General features: G+C 39.9%; 1 protein-coding gene across 1 annotated transcript in view; it reads right to left on the reverse strand.

The window, feature by feature from the left end:
- Positions 1–2999: 2999 nt before the first annotated feature.
- Positions 3000–17467, reverse strand: part of LOC150079662 (prolyl endopeptidase-like) — a 128966-nt gene continuing 114498 nt past the window's right edge. Inside the window, 1 exon segment of the mRNA XM_090383385.1 lies at positions 3000–3270. Coding sequence (XP_090239511.1) covers positions 3205–3270 — 66 coding nt within the window. The 3' untranslated portion in view covers positions 3000–3204.

The raw sequence follows: 17467 nt of genomic DNA on the forward strand, positions 1-17467 counted from the left end.
CTCAGTGTGTGGCACATTGTCATTTTTGATATTGTTCTTCATTTCCCATATTGTATTCCAGTGTCAACTGTTGCACAGTGACTTGCCATAGAGACCATACAATGCACTTCACCCTTTTCTCATCATGAACATTCATCTTGGGTAATAACTTTACAGTTCTGTTGGTGTGAGGTGGTTTGACCTGTTCGACACCATCCTTTGTATAAAACAACAGTGGACACGCAACCAACAAGACATGTTATTTCCAATATGGAAGCACCAGACACGTTAGCTCCCACAATCATGCTCTTTTGAAACTGTATCTTTATTACATCCCATAACTGCTACTTCATCACTTTTTTGCACGACCAAATGCAACAAAGCAAGCTTATATAGAATCAGGAGGGGGGGGGGGAACAACCCTTCTCATTTCACCCATCCACTCACTCCAAATATTTGCCTAATGTATAGGAAGCTGTTCGGCTCTTTATAATGTGAGCTATGTGGCACAGTCCATTACAGATGGGGTAGTCATAATTCAGTGATCACTGAGTGTATAAGTCTGCTTCTGATCAAAACTTCTTTGCTATAAGTTCAGAAATAGTATCTCTGTTAATAGAGATAACAGAAGAATTTTTCTTCCAATCTTTTTAATTCACGTTTAGCAGCTTATTTTAAAGTACACCCTTCAATAATCCCCTCCCTTTAATTTGTACGATTTTATTTCTAAAGATGTATTGCAGGCTGTGGACAAATATAGGTAAGCCTCAACAGATCCATAAAAATGCTTATATAATTTGAGAGCGTCTTCAGAAAGAACAACCTAAGTGCTTCATAAAACTTGAGGATTGTTCCCTCAGCATTTTCTAAAGGAAGCTAATGTGTGGAGAAAAAAAAATTGAGAAAATCTAATATTGTATGCCTTAAAACTGACAAAAATCCTTTGGTTCTAATGTGTAAATTCTGAAACAAGAAGAGTTTGTGACAAACAGTTACTTCCATATTAATTGCAACATAATATTTTATGCAGCACATCCAATTCCTTCCAAGCTTTCATTTATATTAATTCTAAGTTTTGTGAACACTTCATTTGTGCCACGTTGAAGACATCCACGATCATTTATGTTTCCATTATCTCCACAATAAGCAACACATTTTGCCAAGTTAATACCTAGATTTTGTAAAGTGTTTCTTGCAAAATTCTGATACTATTTCCAAAGTTTCATTATGCAATGACCTTATTGCAGTTTGAGTTGCAATCCCTTTTAATGGGTAAAGTACCAAACTGTTGATGGGAAAATTTTTCTCAGCATTGTGGCTGCTTGCATCAGTGGGTATCTCATTAATACTGTAAGTCACCCGTGTCTGATTATTTTGTGCAGATAATTTTTTTTTTTAAATTGTTGATTTTCAATTACTGTTGATTTAATTTTAGCACAAGAAAACTTGATAATGACCTTAACAGTGGGAAAACAACTGGACAGTTTACTAATACAGTGAAATTGAAAGAGATAGTCTGAAAAGCTATAGTGAGATGATGCACATGGCATATATCAGATGCCAATTAAACAGCTTGAGTTTTTGTAAGCTATTTGGAGTTTTTCTTTGAAGCTGGCAAAGCCAAAGCTCTATAGCAAGATTGCTGTACACACTGGCATCTTGAAGATGCTATCACTCACTTGGCATCTGTTAAATGAAAAATTAATTTCTCATAATTCATAGTATGTCACAGTGAAAACAAAAAATACCATATAATAATTATACAATATTGGTGAGAAAAGATTTATGGGAGGATTTCATTTTATTTCCAAATTTAAAAAATACAGTGCTGTCCAATTTTCCTGTTAGTAGTGAAAGGTTAATGACATTGATGTGGGAGTACAGGTGTCCAGCTTCAGAAGGATTGGGATCATTTACAAATATATCAATATTTGTGATATACAGGGAGTGGGTCCTTGTTATCTGAGGATAATTGGTTCCAGAAAATTCCACTTAAAATGGGGGACCAAATTTTTGTATTTTTATGTACTTGTACATAGTAAAAAAAAATGGATCGAAGGAACCGAAAAATGAGAATCATTTTATTAGACATTTTTTTATTAAAACATGTTGGAACAACATAAGGTTAAGTAAAGTTTATCAAAGTTATTCTATTTTTATGATGTATAACTCATAATTTAACATCTAAACCATAACTTTTGGTTTTCCTTTTTTTAATGATGTTTTATCATCAGAACTTTGCTTTGAACGCATGGTTAATTAAAATAAGAAAACTAAGAATTCACTTAACTTAAAAATTATCAAAAATATCAGATGTGTCTACTACAAGCAACAATAAATGAGAAACTGACCATAGGTAGAAGGAATACAATCAACTGGTCCCTCGCAGTAAGAGCAGGACAGAAACAGTCAAGTGTGTAGTGGGATGCTTCAAAGTACATTGATACTATTATATTTTTATGATTTTGTATTTTTTCACATATTATTTGCAATCCCCTGCTTGTATAAAGTTTTTTATATATTTTTAAAACATATAAAGAAGTGGGGTATCCATAAGCAATTAGCAAATCTGATAATAAAAAAAGGAAGAAAATTAAAACAGGCATTGCTGACAAAGCAAAATAAAAAAAAAGCTTGTTTTTATATCTGCAACAATATTTATTAGGCATATGATTTCATTTTACAATCTTTTTAATAAAAACACTTTCATAAATACAGAAAATACATGTAAAAAGCATTAAAACATATGCTATATTATAAATACAAATGTTCTAAAACCAAGACAAAAGTTTGGTTTTCAAGAATGTTGTCCTGAAATTCTGCAAAACCTTTCTATTAAACCAAAAATGATAACTTGTTTGGTTCCAGACTCAAACAATAATTTGGATAACGTAAAATATCCAGGCTTAAAAAAAATTGAAAAATATCAATAAAATTTCCCTAACACTTGATGTTGAATCACACTGATGTGAAAACATCAATAATACGTGGTCCAAATAAATAAGATTTTTTAAAACTTACATGGTTTATAAGTTACTTTGAATACAAATATTTCATTGTCACTTTAAATCCCTGAATATAATTTATTTATTAGGGAATATAATTAATTCATGAATTTACAGCCATAGATTATATGATGGGTTTTATTATTTTAATAATTTGTGAATATCAGCGATAAGATTCTGATCAACTGTTTCAAGCAGTTTGAATTAACTAACTTGAGCGTCAATCATGATATTCCAGTTGTAGAGTCTGCATTATAAAACTATAGATATCTGTGAGTTCTTCAATCTGCAAGAAACAATTTCTTGTTATTCATCTAATAAACAAATGAAATTAAGGAATTTTTTTTCATGCAAGATAATCAGATAAAATAATTTAATAAAAATAACTTGTTAATTTTATTATATAGCTGATAGTAATAATACAAAATTATAATAATCATTATTATAATGATTATTACTGTTACACATTACTAAATTAGTTACATTTTTAAATTACTAAGGTGTAGCAGATTAATGACATCTAATTGTAAAACAGCAAGAACTATTGGCATTAATAGAAATATTCAACTTATTAAATCTGTCACTTCAATAATATTTATAGACAGCAGTATACTGGGTAGTTATAAAAGTTTCCCTATTCAGGAGACCCTAGTGTCAAAATGGTTAGAGATAGCACTGTGAAAATCGGTGGGTATATCATTTAGGGTATAGAAAGCAATTTGTAGAAGAGAAAAAAAATTAGTTCAAATTTCTGCCACCAGGGGAGAAACTGGCACTGTAAACATGAGATAGAATACTTAACTTAGGATTAGATTTTAATATCCGAACTTAGAAATCTACAGGTATTGTTCTATGTGCTTTCCCTTCACCTTGAGATGACATTCTGAAAACTGAGGACTGTGTGACAGTTTTGCATAGCATCGCAGTGTGGATGTTGGCTACATGCTGTTTAATGCTTGCTTTCAAATCGATAAGCATCGATATTTCAAATCGAGCCATCGGTGAACACAGGCAGAAAGAGTAATCGGATCGGTGGGCAGCATAGAGTTGTTGGTAGACAGAGGATGGAGTTATGGACTTACTCCAACTTTTAATGGAGAAGTCACATGATGGTAAGCGAGCATGCAAGGGTGGAAGTGGTTGCCTTGGTGACTGGGCAACATTGTCCACGGTGATATTGAGCTCTTTGAGAAGCTCTTGGGCACGGATGCCAAAGGATCGGTTAGCAGTCTGACGGGTTTTATAAAGTGTTTCCCATCGTGGCTCAAAAACACAAGTCCATGTTGGGTTGTCTGGCAGGGATTTTAGTTTTAGCAACATAGCAGGTATATTTTAGCAACAATTGCTTTCGTCGGAGCAATAGTGGTGGTTCACCGGCTTCGACGTATAAACTCTGGACAGGAGATGTTCTGAATGCTCCAATAGCTGTTCGGATGGCTTGGTGGTGGAGTGGATCTAGCCACCGTAGTACGCTATTTCTAGCCGATGCGTATGCTTGGGACCCATAGTCTAATTTTGAACGAACAAGCACACGATAAAGGCGGAGTAAAGTGCACCGGTCTGCCCCCCATTTATTTGTGGAAATGGATGAAGGAGATTCAATCCCCTCGTGCACTTTGTCCGTAGTTGACGGATATGTGGTAGAAATGTCAAATTCTTAGCGAATGTGAGACCCAAGAATTTTGTCTCAGGAACTACTGGAATGATATGTTGTCCGAGTTTGAGTTCTGGTTCAGGGTGAAGGTTCCGTTTGCGACAAAAGTGTATGCAGACGGTCTTCTGAGGTGACAGCCTGAAACCATTAGCCATTGCCCAAGTTTTGACATGGCCAATGGCATGCTGCAATTGTCGTTCAATAACCCTCATGATGCATGACCGACAGAAGACGGTAAAATCATCAACAAAGAGGGCGCTATTTACAGTTGGAGGAAGCTGTTCAGTAATAGAATTAACTTTGATAGCGAAAAGCATAACACTGACCGTTGGGGAACTCCTTCCTCTTGACAAAAGATTGAGAGAGAACGGAGCCAACAAAAACTTGGAATGACCGGTTCACTAAGAAACTTTTAATGAAGAGGGCTAGATGGCCCTCAGACCCCGATAATAGATATCCTTTAAGATTCCAAATCTCCAAGCCGTGTCATATGCTTTTTCGATATCAAAGAAAATTGACACCAGGTGTTCGCGTTTAAGGAAAGCATCTCGGATAGACGTTTCCAGTTTTATAAGATGGTCAAGTGTTGACCTGTTCCTTCAGAAACCACATTGAACTTTGGAAAGGAGGTCATTCGCTTCTAAATACCACATGAGATGGGCATTCACCATCCTTTCCAAGATCTTGCACGAGCAGCTTGTCAGAGCAATTGGACGGTACTTACTTGGAAATTTTGGATCTTTTCCTGGCTTTGGAAAGGCAAGCACGATTGCCTTATGCCAGGAGTCCGGAAATTCATCTTCAAGATAAACTCTGTTGTACAAACAGAGCAACTGTTCCAGAGATTCAGACGAAAGATGCTTAATCATCTCATAATGGATGTCATCTGGCCCTACGGCACTCGACTGGGATAGTGATAGTGCTGCTTTCATTTCCCATTCTGTGAAGGGTTGATTGTATTCTTCACAGTTCTTTGATTGTAATTTCAAATGTTGCCTTTCGGCATTTCTTTTGAGGGCCAGAAACTCAGGGTGGCAAGATGTTTTGGCAGACACTTTGGCAAATGTCTCACCAAGAGTGTTTGCAATTGTAGTTTGGTCTGCAATTGCACATCCATTATGCTCCAGGATCAAGGAAGGGTGTGATGTGTATTTCCCCTTCATTTTCCGGACCTTATATCAGACAAGTTTAGATGATGAAGCCTGGTTGATAGAAGATGGGAATTTGATCCAAGATTCCTTCTGACTCTGACGTCTTACGTAACGTGCTTTAGCACGTGCATGTTTGATGTTATTAAGTTATCTGCGGTGGGGTAGCGGCCAAAAATACCCCATGCCTTGTTTTGAGATTTTCTTGCTGGAGTGCAATTAGAATTCCACCATGGTTTTGGAAATGGTGGAAACCGAGACGAAGTCTTTGGAATTGCAATTGCCACTGCTTGGACAACAGTGTCTGTAACGTACTTTACCGCGTCATTAATCGGATCTTTGATGACTGTTGGTATCAAATGATGCTAGTTCTTTGAAGGCATTCCAGTCAGCGTGACCGATCTTCCACCGTGGCATCCTAGACGGATGGCATGGTCTCCCTTTGCAAAGGGTGGGTATTACGGGAAAGTGGTCACTGCCATAAATGTTGTCTTCAACCTCCCATGTACACACGGGAAGGAGAGAGGGAGAGCATATAGAGAGATCGATCGCGGTAAAAGTACAGGTAGGCATATGGCAAAAGGTGTTAAGTCCAACATTTAGCAGGGCCAGGTCATTGTTTTCAAGCATGTGCTCTATAGTCCAACCCCTTCCATTGATGTCCAACCCCTTCCAAAGGCTGACACAAGTAATTATAGACCTGTGAGCTTAACTTCTGTTCCAGGAAAATTAATGGAGGCACTGGTTAAAGAAGCACTGCAGGATCATTTAGACAAGACTTCAGTTATAGCTCGGACACAGCATGGTTTTGTTAAGGGGAAGTCTTGCCTGACCAATTTGATTGGATACTATGATGCAGTCACAAAAGAACTGGATGCAGGGAATAGCTTTGATATTATATACTTGGATCTTAGAAAGGCTTTTGATACTGTTGCACATGGAAGACTGCTACACAAATTGGAGCAGTGTGACATTGGAGGCAAATTGTTGCTATGGATAAAGTGGTGGTTGAGGGGGAGAAGACAGAGAGTGGTAATCAATGGACACTGCTCATCATGGACTAATGTTATTAGTGGAGTCCCTCAGGGCTCAGTGTTGGGTCCATTATTGTTTTCTGTATTTATAAATGATATTGATGATGGTATATCAAGCTTAATGTCCAAGTTTGCAGACGATACAAAGGTTGGCAGGGTTGTCAAGGACACTACTGACACTATGCTACCGCAACAGGATCTGGAAAGGTTGAGCTGAGAGGTGGCAAATGAAGTTTAACATTGACAAATGTAAAGTACTACACATGGAAACAGCAACCCCAGAGCAACGTATCAACTCTGTGGTACCACACTGACAGTGGTAGAGAATGAAAGGGACTTGGGGGTGGTTGTGCAGGCAGATATGAAGTTCTCTGACAGTGCAGATGGGCTGCAAGAGTAGCTCATGGAGTATTGTCAATGATATACAGGAATTTTTCCAGCAGGGATAAGGAAGTGATTATTCCCTTGTATAAGGCAATGGTCAGGCCACACCTAGAGTACTGTATACAGGTCTGGAGGCCTCATTTCAAGAAGGATGTAGAGCTGCTGGAATGAGTATAGAGAAGGGCAACAAGATTAGTGAATGGAACAAAGGGGTGCTCTTACGAAGAAAGGCTTAAGTTTTGCAAATTACAGTGTCTGGAGACTAGGCACCAGCGAGGTGATCTGATAGAGGTGTATAAAGCCTTGAATGGTTTGAGCATGCTCGTGCTGATGGGATTCTTCCTCTAGCTCAGAAAAATCACCTGAGAGGGCGTAAATTCAAATTGAGGAAAGACAGATGTAGGATAGACGTGTGGAAATTTGCCTTTAGCCAGCGGGTGGTTGGTTGGTGGAACATACTTCCATCCCTCGTAGTGGAGGTTGATAGCCTAAATAAGTTTAAGGCTCAGCTGGACAGGTATTTTGAACGAACAGAGGGGTGAAGTGAAAGTGGGTTTTTTTTTGTTTTTTTTTTTTGGCTGATGCTGCATAAGCTTGCTTTCTTGCATCAAATGCCTCTACTAATGCTAATGATGTCAGCACTACCCCACAGAGTATTGTGTCCATTAAAATCCCCTAGTAACAAAAAAGGGGGCGGCAATTGTCTAATGAGATCATCAATGGGATGTCATTCCCAGGTGGCAAATAGATGGAACAAACAGTTAAGAGAAACCCTACAGTAACTTGAACTGCTACAGCCTCTAAGTTGGTGGTAAGTGGTGTAGCTTGAAATGGGGTGTGGTTACCCACAAGGATGGCAACTCCTCCATGGGCAGGTCCATCCGCATCTCTGTCTTTTCGAATAACTAAAAAGTTACGGAAGTATGGGTTTCCTCATTTGCCTTTAAATGTCTCCTGTAAGCAAAAGCAAGTAGGCTCATACTTACTCAGGAGCGCCTTGATGTTGCCACTATTTCAACGGAATCCGCGACAATTCCATTGTAGAAATTTAAACTTACCCATTATTTGGATTTGTTAGGTCCATCAGGTGGTTTCCGAAGGGCTGAGGGCTTCATTTTCTCAGTCCTGGCTTTATCTTTCTTTGGAAACACAGGTCGTTGACCTGTATCCATATCTTCTTCTGCAAAGATTTCCAGGACTGGGTCATCTGATACCTCCTTATCCTCGATCTCCATTGTTGTATTTGATTGTACTTGGTTTTGGTAGTGGTGGAGCATTAGGAGGTATGGAATAGGAGTGGCAGCTGACTGAGTTTTTTGGGTGGGCTTTTGTGAACGCAATAAATAGCGTGCAATTGGAGTAAATGACTCTTTTGGTGGTACAGTCATCTCGGTTTGTGTACCGATGGTGCACTTCGCAGAAACCTTCTGGGCGTATGAAGGTTTCCCGCTATTTATTGGTTGAATGCGTTTTCTGGCCTCCTTATAGGATATGTTCAGCTCTGTTTTTATTTTTGTGAATTTCTTTCTCGTCCTTCCACCTCTGGCATGCTCTAGAATAGGCAGGGTGCTCTCCTTGGCAATTTATACAAATTGGCTTGGAAGCTGAACATTCCTTGCTCTTGTGGTCTTTCGCACCACATCGAGCGCAGGCAGGATTACCACGACAAGCTGTTTGTGAATGGCCGTATTTCTGACATCTAAAACACCTCAGTGGGTTTGGAATGTAAAGCCTCACTGGGCAGTTTAAGTAGCCTGCCTTGATGGAACTTGGAGGTCGTGGGGTGTTAAATGTTAGGATGAGGACTCGGGTAGGGAGGAGATTCCTATCCTTCCGCATTGATATTCTCTTGACAGATGTCACTCCTTGGTCTTTTAGTTCAGAGCAGATCTCTTCTTCAGAGACACGAAGAAGATCCCACTCTGAAATGACAACTCGTGAAGAGTTCAGTTTTGTGGGGTGTTACACTGATCGGTATTCCCCCTATGGATGTGGCGTTCAGGATTCTTTCTGCTTGACAAAAAGATTGAGAGAGAACGGAGCTGACACAAACTTGGAATGACCGGTTCACTAAAAAACTTTTAATGAAAAGGGCTAGATGGCCCTCAGACCCAAATAATAGATACCCTACGAGTGGACGCCCACTCCTGAACTAGCAGGTACTGCTTACAAGAATGGGACGCCAAGTTCGCTTAGGAGTACCATTTAATGGGTTACCAATAAATCTTTATCCCGTCCCAAAGGGAGGGAGACTTATTGGAACGCAGTTGACACTAGCAGCAAAAAAGCACCCGCCGATTGATCCCAGCCGGGCCGGTCCGGGACCTCCCAATTTGTCGAAGCAGGGGCCAAAGTGGTGTATTAAGGCTGGGCCCCTCAACCACCAGGATCCCCCTTTCTGAAATCCACGGGTCGCAGCTCACGGCTGCACACGCCGGATTCCAAAGATGTAACCCTGGAACCAAGGTATGGGTGTTAGATCCCAGTGATGCTAGTCTGGAAGTCCAGCAGCATCACTGGGAGGTCCCCTCACCACGTACAGGTGCCCACGTTGAGGGGGCTGCATACGCCAGGAGCAATATGGTCTTAGTTGCTAATGCTCCTAAAAAAAAAACCCCCAAAAACAACCAAACACGATCGAAAGCCTTTGAGATGTCAAGAGCAACTACTTGTGTTTCATCGAACCTTTCCATTGAATTAGTCCATAAAAGGGTAACATAAGCCAGAACATCACCAGTGGATTGACACTGACGGAATCCATACTGGAAATCGTTGATCAGACGGAATGTTTCTGGTAGTTTAAGAGTTGGCGGTTAATTGATTTTTCCATTACTTTAGAAAGAGTAGAAGTAACTGCAATGGGATGATAATTGGATGGGAGGGATTTGTCACCCTTTTTAGGAACTGGCTGAATATGAGCAAATTGCCAAGCAGAAGGAAAAACACCTTTGGAATAAGAAAGTGAAAAAAGGCAGCAAAGAATAGGAGTAAGTTCAGGAGCACAGGTTTTGAGAACAAGTGGAGAAATGCCATCGTGACCTGGAGCTTTCTTAGCATCAAGATTTGTCAAAATCCTTCTAACGGAAGCCCACAGGAGGCATTGAATGGAGCATGTTGGGAATGGTGGGAGGTGTTTTACCAAGATCATTAATAGATGAGTTGGAAGAAAAATGGGATGCTAGCAGGTCAGCTTTATCCTTGGCTGAAGTGACAACAGAACCATCTGGTTTGGACAGGGGTGGGAGTAGAGATGGGCAAAAGTTATGGCGAATAACTTTGGCAAGAGACCAGAATGCTTGGCTACCATTAGGGCAAGAATCAAGTTTTCTACTCTTAGCCTGTTGAAACTCTAGTTTGGACCGATTAATAATTGCTTTACAATTGTTGCGAGCTTTGGTGTAGGCAGAAAATGAAACTGAAGAATTAGAAACGAGTCGATTACGATATGCAACATTCTTCTCTTTGCCTTAGCACATTTATTGGAAAACTAAGGTTTAGATAAAGGATGAGATTTTAAAGTGGAGTGTGGGATAAAGGATTCCATTTCTGCAAGAATAATTTCACTGACACGATCTGAGCAAAAGTTGACATCAGAAGTTTTGAAACAGTAATCCGACCAAGGAAAAGAAATCTCGCAGGTCATCCCATTTTGCATTCTTGTAATGCCAAACAACACGAGGTTGTGAATAGCTATGAGATAAAGGCTCCACTGGAGAAGAGACAATCACCAGGTTGTGATCTGAAGTGCCTAAAGGATCTCTCACTTCGACCGTGTACTTAGGATTGTTTGTGAGAAAAAGATCAAGTGTGTTGGCTGTATGATTAGGATTGTCTGGTATTCTTGTAGGTAAATGAACAATCTGTGCAAGGTCATTAGTAATTGCAAAAGCCTCAGCATCTCGACTAGCTGGGTCGGTGTGACTAGAAAAAGGAAGCCAGCTGGAGTTGTGAACATTAAAATCACCAAGGAAAATTACCTCACTGTTAGGAAAGTTGGACTGGAGAAAGTCAAGTTACAAAGAGAGGAATTCAAAGAGCTCCAAATGATTAGTGGAGTTGGGAGAACGGTAAGAGACAACAGATGAATTTGACACAATGGGGTAGAGAGATTTTAAGGCAGAGAAGATCAAAGAGGAGATTCCAAATTGCCCAGTCTCTGACAGGGAATATCAGAACAGACATATGCACAAGTACCACCTTTGAGACGAAATTAATCATACAGCGAATAATTTGGGCATCTGAGATGAGCAGTAGTTGAATCAACCGATAACTGAGATTCTGTCAGAAAAAGTACATGGGGTTTGGCAGACTGCAAGTGGAAACTGACATCGTTGAGACCACGTATATTTGTGAAATGAATTAGGAAGTGCTTGGAGGTTTAGATCTTTTCGCAGATAAGCTTGCTCTATTAGTTTGACAATTCATGATTTTGTAAGAATTGAAAGGAAAGAGAAAATGTTGAAGCAAAATGTAAAAACGGCATCTGGGCTAGATGGGATCTATTCAATTATATTAACAGAAGAAGAAAAAAAAAATAAGTAGGACAAAGGTGGACTTCCATGAAAACTCTTTGGAAGCAGGGGAGGCCCATATGGACTGATCATGTGCAAATATATCCCCAATTCATAAAAGGGGAATCAAAGGGTGACATGAGTAATTAAGACCTATTAGCTTGACATCTGCTCCAGGGAAAATAATGGAGTCACTGGTTAAAGAAGTAATGCAGGACTATCTACACAGGAATGAAGTTATACTGCGGTCAAGTATGGGTTTGTCAAGGGGTAATCTTGTCTGATCAATCTGATTGGATAGAATGACAGTATCAAAGGAAATGGATGCTAAAAATATTTGTCATAATATACTTTGATTGAGTGGTTATCAACGGGCACTACTCTTCTTGGACTAATGTTATTAGTTGAGTCCAGTAGGGTGGTTAATCACAGTAATCAGGGTATGCTATTTACTTGTAGAGCAGATATCATCTTTTAAGGGCACAAAAGGTGATATAGTTGTACACGTTGGCACTAATGATATCAAGAGTAGGAGACCGGCAGAATTGCTTAACAAGTACAGGTCACTGTTGAAAAAAAACTGTGAAATAGGGCTGAATTTGAAAGTGTCTGCAATTCTGCCCAGACACGATAGGATGGAGTATATAATGAGAGCCTTGTCGATCAATTCGGCCCTGGAAGGATTGTGCAAGGCCCAAGGGGTAGAATTTTTTTCAGCCTGGACTGTACTTATTAACAGGAGAGATTGCTTCTACAGGGATGGGATACACTTAAATAGAAAGGGTGCAAGAATATTTGCTGATGCTATCGAGGCAGTGTTAGGTGGGTCGGAAAACTGCTAGCTTGGAGGGAGACAAAGACGAATAGATTAACAGTAGCTACTGGCAGAGGTGAAAGAGATTCTTGCACTGCTTCTATTGGAATGAGGAGAAGCCTGAAAAACAAGATGCAGGATATTTCAGAGACTGCTGGGAGTTATTGCGGTACAAGTAAATACATGGGTTGTGTTAGGGTAGCTAAGACTAGAAATAGGTGCATGTATACTTGCGTGTACACCAATGCTAGGAGTTTAGTAAATAAATTTGATGAATTTGAGGTATTGCTCAAAACATCAAAGGCAGATATTGTTGGGATATCAGAGACGTGGTGTCACACAGATATAAGGAATGCAGAACTGGAATTTGGGGAGTAAAACGTCTACAGAAAGGATAGACTGGATAGGATGGGAGGAGGGGTTACGCTATTAGTTAAGAAATACATAAAATCCAAGGAAGTGAAGTCAGTGGACATCGCTGGACAGTGCAGTGTCGAGTCAGTTTGGTGTGACATAAGTATTGGGAGATCAAAATTGAGAATAGGAGTGTGCTATAGGGCTAATGACTCTGATGAGTATAATAAGAAACTGTACAGGGAAATAGAGTGGGCCAGTAAATCAGAGAGTCTTATAATGGGAGATTTTAATTTCCCAGATATTGATTGGAATTTGGGGGCTGGTCACTCACACACACACTAGCAAGGCTTTTGTAGATTTATTGGATGGTTTTCTACATCAGCATGTTCGGGAGGCAACTAGAGGGAGGAATATTCTTGATTTGATTATCAGCAGTGATTCTTCATGCATTAAGAATCTGCAGATAAATGAACCACTAGGTGGCAGTGATCACAGTGTGCTGAAGTAGGATTTACTCAGAGGTAACTACCATTAGGGGTAAAGGGAAGGGTTATTGCTTTCATAAAGGCAACTACGATGGACTGAGACAGTATTTAAATTCTATACAGTGGGACCAACTGATGATGTTACCAACAGCAAATGCAAAATGGGAAGCATTCAAAGAACCTATCTTGGAAGCTACTAGGCTTTACATACCAACTAAGAAATATTGTTCAAGGTTTAGGTATAAATGGATGTCAGATGAGGCATATGGCAGAGAAGAAACATGCATGGGATACATAGAAATTAACACATGACACAGAAGCCTATGATAGATACAAGTTGATCTGTTACCAAGTTACAAAGGAGGTTAGGCAGGTGAAGGCAGATTACGAGAAATCTTGGGTAAGGGATGCAAAGAAAAACAGCAAAGAGTTCTTTACTTATGTAAACTCTAGAAGGAAGGGGATGAATCAGTGGATATCGATGGGTCAACTGTTGATGATCCTGCTCAGGTAGCTAGTTAACAAACTAAATGAATATTTTGCGTCGATATTCACACATGAGGAGTTATTTAGCGAGGGGAAAGCCAGAGGTGTGTTCAACTCTAGCAGTAAGCTAGAGAATCTTGTAATAACTGAGTAAAGTGGAGGAGAAATTGTTGAAGATAAACACAAGAAAGGCACCCGGGGTGGACAGGATCTATCCAGTTATATTAAAGGAGGCAGCAGAGGAAGTAAGCAAACCCTTAGCCATAATTATGAGAGCTTCCTTGGACTCAGGGGAGGTACCCACAGACTGGAGATGTGCAAATGTGATCCCAATTCACTAAGGAGGATCAAAGGCTGACATAAGTAATTATAGACCTGTGAGTTTAACTTCTGTTCCAGGAAAATTAATGGAGGCACTAGTTAAAGAAGGACTGCAGGATCAGTTAGACAAGACTTTAGTTATAGCTCGGACACAGCATGGTTTTGTTAAGGGGAAGTCTTGCCTGACCAATTTGATTGGATACTATGATGCAGTCACAAAGGGACTGGATGCAGGGAATAACTGATATTATATACTTGGATCTTAGAAAGGCTTTTGATACTGTTGCACATGGAAGACTGCTGCACAAATTGGAGGAGTGTGACATTGGAGGCAAATTGCTGCTGTGGTAAAGGGGTGGCTGAGGGGGAGAAGATAGAGAGTGGTAATCAATGGACACTGCTCGTCGTGGACTAATGTTATTAGTGGAGTCCCCGAGGGCTCAGTGTTGGGTCCATTATTGTTTTCTGTATTCATAAATGATATTGATGATGGTATATCAAGCTTAATGTCCAAGTTTGCAGACGATACAAAGGTAGGCAGGGTTGTCAAGGACACTACTGACACTATGCTGCTGCAACAGGATCTGGAAAGATTGAGCAGATGGGCTGAGAGGTGGCAAATGAAGTTTAACATTGACAAATGTAAAGTACTACACATGGGAAACAGCAACCCCAGAGCAACGTATCAACTCTGTGGTACTACACTGACAGTGGTAGAGAATGAAAGGGACCTGGGGGTGGTTGTGCAGGCAGATATGAAGTTCTCTGAGCAGTGCAGACGGGCTGCAAGAGTAGCTCATGGTGTATTGTCAATGATATATAGGAATTTTTCCAGCAGTGATAAGGAGGTGATTATTCCCTTGTATAAGGCAATGGTCAGGCCACACCTAGAGTACTGTATACAGGTCTGGAGGCCTCATTTCAAGAAGGATGTAGAGCTGCTGGAACGAGTATAGAGAAGGGCAACAAGATTAGTGAATGGAACAAAGGGGTGCTCTTACGAAGGAAGGCTAAGTTTTGCAAATTACAATGTCTGGAGACTAGGCACCAGTGAGGTGATCTGATAGAGGTGTATAAAGCCTTGAATGGTTTGAGTATGCTCAATGCTGATGGGATTCTTCCTCTCGCTCAGAATAATCACCTGAGAGGGCATAAATTCAAATTGAGGAAAGACAGATGTAGGATAGACGTGCGGAAATTTGCCTTTAGCCAGCGGGTGGTTGGTTGGTGGAACAGACTTCCATCCCTTGTCGTGGAAGTTGATAGCCTAAATAAGTTTAAGGCTCAGCTGGACAGGTATTTTGAATGAACAGAGGTGTGAAGTGGAAGTGGTTTTTTTTTTTTTTTTTCTGGCTGATGCTGCATAAGCTTGCTTTCTTGCATCAAATGCCTCTACTAGTGCTAGTGCTACTGCAACAAGATATAGGCAAATTAGGTAGACGCACGAGAAGTAGCAACTGAAGTTTAATATTGACAAATGCAAGGTACTTCATCTGAGGAGCGGTAATCTCAGATTAAAGTGCCAACTATATAGTACCCCACTTAGATATAAAGTTCTTTGTGCAGTTCAGACAGAGCATAGGGTTTTGCAATGATATATACAGGAATTTTGCCAGTAGGGATAAAGAAATGATTATACTATTGTATAAGGTCTGGCCACGTTTGGAGGCTTCATTTTAGGGAGGATATGGATCTGTTGGAATGGATGCAGAGAAGAGCAACGAGATTAGTGAGAGGAACAAAAGGGTAATTTCACCTGTAAAGGCTTCAGTTCTGTAAATTGCAGTACCTGGAGACTATGAACCTTCGAGATCAGGTTGAGGTGTTTAAGGCTATGAATGGATGAAGTAAACTGATGGATTCCTTTGGCCAGTGGGTAGTCGAACGTTGGAACAAATTCCTATCTAGTATTGGTGTTGTAGAGGTGGGTAGTTTGAATAAATTCAAGGAAGAACTAGTTATCTGTCAGAAGGGATAGACAAATGATATGGAGAAGTGTTTTTTTTTTTTTTTTTTTTGCTGATACTGTATAAGCTTGCTTTCTTGCATCACCTGCTACTAGTAAAAACACACGCTGACCGAAAAAAAAAATAACCTTTTATTCAGTATCAAATAAAGCTGCCTTGTTTCGAATAACAGCAAGTGTTTGGCACAACATGGATTCTATAAGGTGTAGTGCATTTTGGTCTAATTGTAACTATTCTTACAGCAAATATTGCTTAGCTGTGACAAAGTTGAGAGGACTTCATTACCAAATAGCTCTCTTCAGCATATCCCACACATTCTCAATAGGATTGAGATCAAGTGAATGTGGGTGTTAGGGAAGATGGCAGAAATCCGTGTCTGGTTCTCTGAACTATTGCATTTTCATCCATAAAGTGACCGTCACCTTTGGGATAAAAGTAACATTGCAGAGTTCAGTAGATCTGACACAAAATTCAGGTATTTCCTGGGTGACATCTGACCTTCCACCAGTATTAATGGACCCAGTCTGTACAAAAAAAAAAAAAAAACCACCAGTACAGTCGATCCTCGTATAACAAACCAAATTAGCCTATGCACGATTTGCCTTTGTGTTTACAAGAAATAGCAGTCGAAAGCAGGAATCACCCCCAAACGAACACAACATAATAGGAATGAAGAGAAGTTTCTGAAAATTTATTTCACCGAAGGGGAAACATGTTTCACCATAATAACATAAAAACCTACAGAATTCCAGCTATCAGTATTATCACAAATGCAATTAGATTGAGTTTACTACTTGTTTATAACAGATTCCAATAGCAGGAACACCCAATAAACCGGAAACTGTAAATTATTTTTGTTTCATGGTAGTGACCTCCAGAAATATGCTTTAGTAAAATGTGAGCTAGCGTGAGTTGATAATGTGTTTCTGCCTTTACTGCGTTGTTAATTTAGTTGCTACACACACACACACATGCTGCTTTATGTTCAGGCATGCCTCCTCATTTTTCTTCTTTTTATACTGTAATCAGAGGCAGACTGGATCAAAAATTTTTACTGGGTAAGACTCCTAGCAGGATAAACTAGTGCAATGCACCGAACTAACACCAGACGATATCTCCACTGCCCTCAGACCGTGCTTAACAGGTGGTGCAATTATGTTCAATGACTCTATTTACCAACAAGGTGCACGGCACAGCCATGGGTTCCCTAGTTAGTTCAGTCACGGCAAATATTGCAATGGAAGAATTAGAGGGTCCTGCATTTACGAACGTACCAGATCCCATTACCTTTTGGTGTCACTACGTGGATGATGTGTTTATGA

This window comes from Mastigoproctus giganteus, chromosome 10, assembly GCF_048544385.1.
Source record: "Mastigoproctus giganteus isolate SK-2022 chromosome 10, ASM4854438v1, whole genome shotgun sequence".
Lineage (NCBI taxonomy): Eukaryota > Metazoa > Arthropoda > Arachnida > Uropygi > Thelyphonidae > Mastigoproctus > Mastigoproctus giganteus.